Below are 3,553 nucleotides of genomic sequence, written 5' to 3'. Positions count from 1 at the left end.
TTCATTGTTTGGAAACATGAAAAACCCAAAATCATATTGGATTACTGACGAAGTTAACTGTAAAGTGAGCATAATCCAGAACAGTATTGGAGCATTGGGAGACTTGAAATTACCACTTTAAGTGCCTTCTCGGCTTCTATTATCTGGCATTTTTCGGTGAAACTTATCCAACTTCACCTCCAACCTAACGGCTAAATGTCGACATCTTTTTTTCCATGCGTAGACAATTGCCTTTCTGACAGGCTACCTCCTCTCCGACGAAGCGACTAAGAAGCCGCGCACTGCAATGATTCTTGCTCCTGTCTCCGTCCTTCGGACCTGGCAGTCGGAGTTTGCTAAGTGGTCTCCCTCGATTCGTCTTGTCATCTACTACGAGATGGCCAAGAACGCGCGTCGTCATGCCCTCCTTTCCTTCCAAAGTCGTGGCGGAATCCTACTCACCACTTACAACATGCTCGTCAGTGGCATCCAGGTTATCGCCGCCGACCAGCACTACCATCAGACTGAACCATCCACCTGGCTCTCCTCTAGCGATCCCCAGTTCTACGCACGGGCTTTCACTTACGACTACATCATTCTTGACGAGGCACATCGCATCAAAAATCCATCCACGCAGGTCGCCAAGGCCGTGCGTACCCTTAACTGCCACCACCGTCTCCTTCTCACTGGCACTGCTGTACAGAACAATCTGCGCGAACTCTGGTCTCTCTTCGATTTTACCCATGCGGGCTGTCTACTAGGTAGTCAGAAGACTTTCCTTTTGCAATACGAGAAGCCCATCCTCCGCTCCAGGGAGCGTGATGCTTCCGCAGCTGAACGGCTTCATGGAAACTTGATGGCGGAGTCTTTGAACAAGATAATTGGGCCATTCCTCCTGCGGCGCACAAAGAAAGACACGCTGACAGTGTTCACGAGGAGTGCAATGCCATGCAAGAACGAGATCGTGGTGTGGGTGTATCTGAGCAGCCTGCAAGAGCACATTTACCGCAGTTTCCTCAAGCTGGATCACGTGAAGGAATTTCTTTTTGGTGGGAATACACGGCGCTCTCCGTTGGTAGAACTGACGATTCTAAAGAAACTCTGTGACCATCCGCGTCTCCTCTCCGCCCACCAATGTGCTAATTTAGGGCTGGATGTCTCAAAAGCTCTTCCTGGGAGTGAAATTCTGGCGCCCTCGCACAAAGTCCTTTTGCAGGAATCAGGAAAGATGGCTTTCGTAGTGAGGCTGCTGGAGCACTTTCAGGAAGAGGCTTTGCGAACTGGTGAACCAGCACACCGAACTCTCATATTCTCACAGTCCCTACGACTACTGAACATGATGGAGGCAGCTATCTTGGGTCTCAATGGGCAGCCCGGTCGCTCCTCTGAACTGCCACTGCACCGGATTCTTCGCTTGGACGGGCAATTGAAACCGGATGAGAGGGTGGCCGTACTCAAGGAATTCGCTGATGATCTGAGTTATACGGCAATGCTGCTGACTACACAGGTAACAATGCCTCCCTTCTAATATTTTTTTTAAAGATATCAAAACTGCAATAATGGTTCGGTAAACGTTTACATGAAGTTCAGGCCTGGAACTTAGGTTGAAATCTAAGTCTTCGGTGGTTTCTTTTACATCTTTTTGCCCACAAAAGTCTGTCTGCTTTGATTATCAAGATTTCTATGATTTGGATATTTTCTTAAATCACGTAGTGTTTATGTTCTTTCAAGTGAATCTTCCATTATGCGGTGAGTTGTGACACCTATGAACATTCTTTGAGTAAATGTAGTAAAAGCATGTGGTGAGTATTCGAAAAGCACCCGCCCTTGGAATAGAAGCTTGGGAGTAAATTTGAAATACACTTGCTTGTGTTCTTTACCAAGGTGCCATGTAATTACTGTGGTTGGAAATTATTTATTTCATTACTATTTGAGTCATATCTAGAGATTTAGACTGAGTTTTATTGACTCTTGAAGTGACCATCTTATTTTAACCACTCTTAAGTCTTTCTAAAAATTGTTTTTGATCAGCATCTGGCTCTCCAGTCAGGATAAAATTTGATGGATTATTTGACTGAAAGACTGTTCCACACGTCCAGAATTGAACCGGATTGTTAAGTTTTTTATATACTTCATAACTCCTAGGTAGGCGGTGTGGGTTTGACCATCACGTCAGCGGATCGCGTGGTGATTCTTGATCCTTCTTGGAATCCCTCAGTGGATGCCCAGGCCGTAGATCGCGTCTATCGAATCGGGCAGCACTCCAATGTGGTCGTCTATCGACTCATCACCTGTGCTACGGTTGAAGAGAAGATTTACCGTCGCCAAGTCTTCAAAGATTCTGTCATACGTCAAACCATAGGCCGAGCAGCCGCCGATCGTCCGGTGGATGCCGATGTCACTGATCCCTATCGCTACTTTACTCGGCAGGAGTTGGTCGAACTGTTTAGTCTTGATGAAAACGCGCACTTCTCCGCTACGCAACGGCAACTAGCTGAACTGCACAGCACTATAGAGCGAAGAACCTACCCCGAGTTGGAGTCTCATCTAGCTTTCTTGAAGTCCATGATGGATTTGGTTTTCGATATCTCCGATCATGACATTCTTTTTAGTCGGCAGGAGGATAAAAATGATGCAGAAGAAACTGTAGCCGAGAGGCTTTTTGCCCAGAATCGACTAAAGGTGGGCGAGGCTGCTCTCAAGATGGAGGCTGCGAGAGACTTTGAGGCATCAAAAAAGATCCAGCAACAGGTATATGCACCCTCAAAACCTGCGTATAATCAACCAGCAGGTGAGATTTTTATACCATCAAAGAAGGATACTCAAAGAGCCATGTTCAACGCGCCGGGTTGCGGCAAGGCTGACTTCTCTATTACGAACAATGTTTTCAAGGATGGATGTGTAATTCCACCGAAAGTTAACCCAAAAATTGGTTTCAAACAGACTTCCGCCAATCCGGAGGAGGTTGTGCAACCTCCGCTAATTCCAGCACGGTTAAAATCACCAGAATCTTCAAGTAGTCCTGTTGTTCTCACCACTTCTGCATCGACCGACGTTATCAAATTCGACCCGACCGAAGTAGTTGGTGATGCTGCAATCGACAAATCTATGCAATTACTGTCGCTCAGAAAGGTATTACCACCTGTCGTTAAGATTGTGTCAACTTATGCACTGCAGCTGGCCATCTGGGCTTTTCACGTTTTTCCTTTATAGAGCCTTGCTGTGTCGGGAATCTTCTTAGGTGACGAGGCGGTGTCTCCGATTGAGGAAGATGAATGGAAGAAAGGTGATGTCGTGGTTGGGGATTCCTGCTGTGAAAACACAGATGGAGGGTCAAGGGAGCTCCAAGAGACCAGCGTGGCGGAAACGTCGTCAGGCTTGGTGGATATTATTGAAGCAAGCTTTTTAGAGAACGAATGAATCGATAATCCGCAATTCTGCAGAAAATCTTATTTTTGTACTCACTTTTATATCTTTGTGGTCAAATTAAGTGTACTTACGTATTTCCAAGTCCTTTAATTGTTATTATGACCAGTTTTATTTACCTTGCTGTTGACCTTAGGAAAATAATTGA

The 3,553-nt window shown here is 46.0% G+C and overlaps 1 protein-coding gene across 1 annotated transcript in view; it reads left to right on the top strand. All coding sequences in view use genetic code 11, as the record gives it.

The window, feature by feature from the left end:
• EGR_03616 (DNA excision repair protein ERCC-6-like protein) overlaps positions 1-3,399 on the top strand; it is a gene marked incomplete at both ends in the record, with an annotated part of 8,335 nt that extends 4,936 nt beyond the window's left edge. The window contains 3 exons of the mRNA XM_024492865.1: positions 224-1,486; positions 2,125-3,111; positions 3,193-3,399. Coding sequence (XP_024352748.1) covers positions 224-1,486; positions 2,125-3,111; positions 3,193-3,399 — 2,457 coding nt within the window. The remainder of the gene's footprint in view (positions 1-223; positions 1,487-2,124; positions 3,112-3,192) is intronic.
• Between the last annotated feature and the right edge of the window lie 154 nt (positions 3,400-3,553).

This window comes from Echinococcus granulosus (genome assembly GCF_000524195.1).
Source record: "Echinococcus granulosus chromosome Unknown EG_S00019, whole genome shotgun sequence".
NCBI lineage: Eukaryota > Metazoa > Platyhelminthes > Cestoda > Cyclophyllidea > Taeniidae > Echinococcus > Echinococcus granulosus.
The sequence above is the reverse complement of the archived record's forward strand: the minus strand, read 5'-3'. Positions and strand labels throughout refer to the sequence as shown.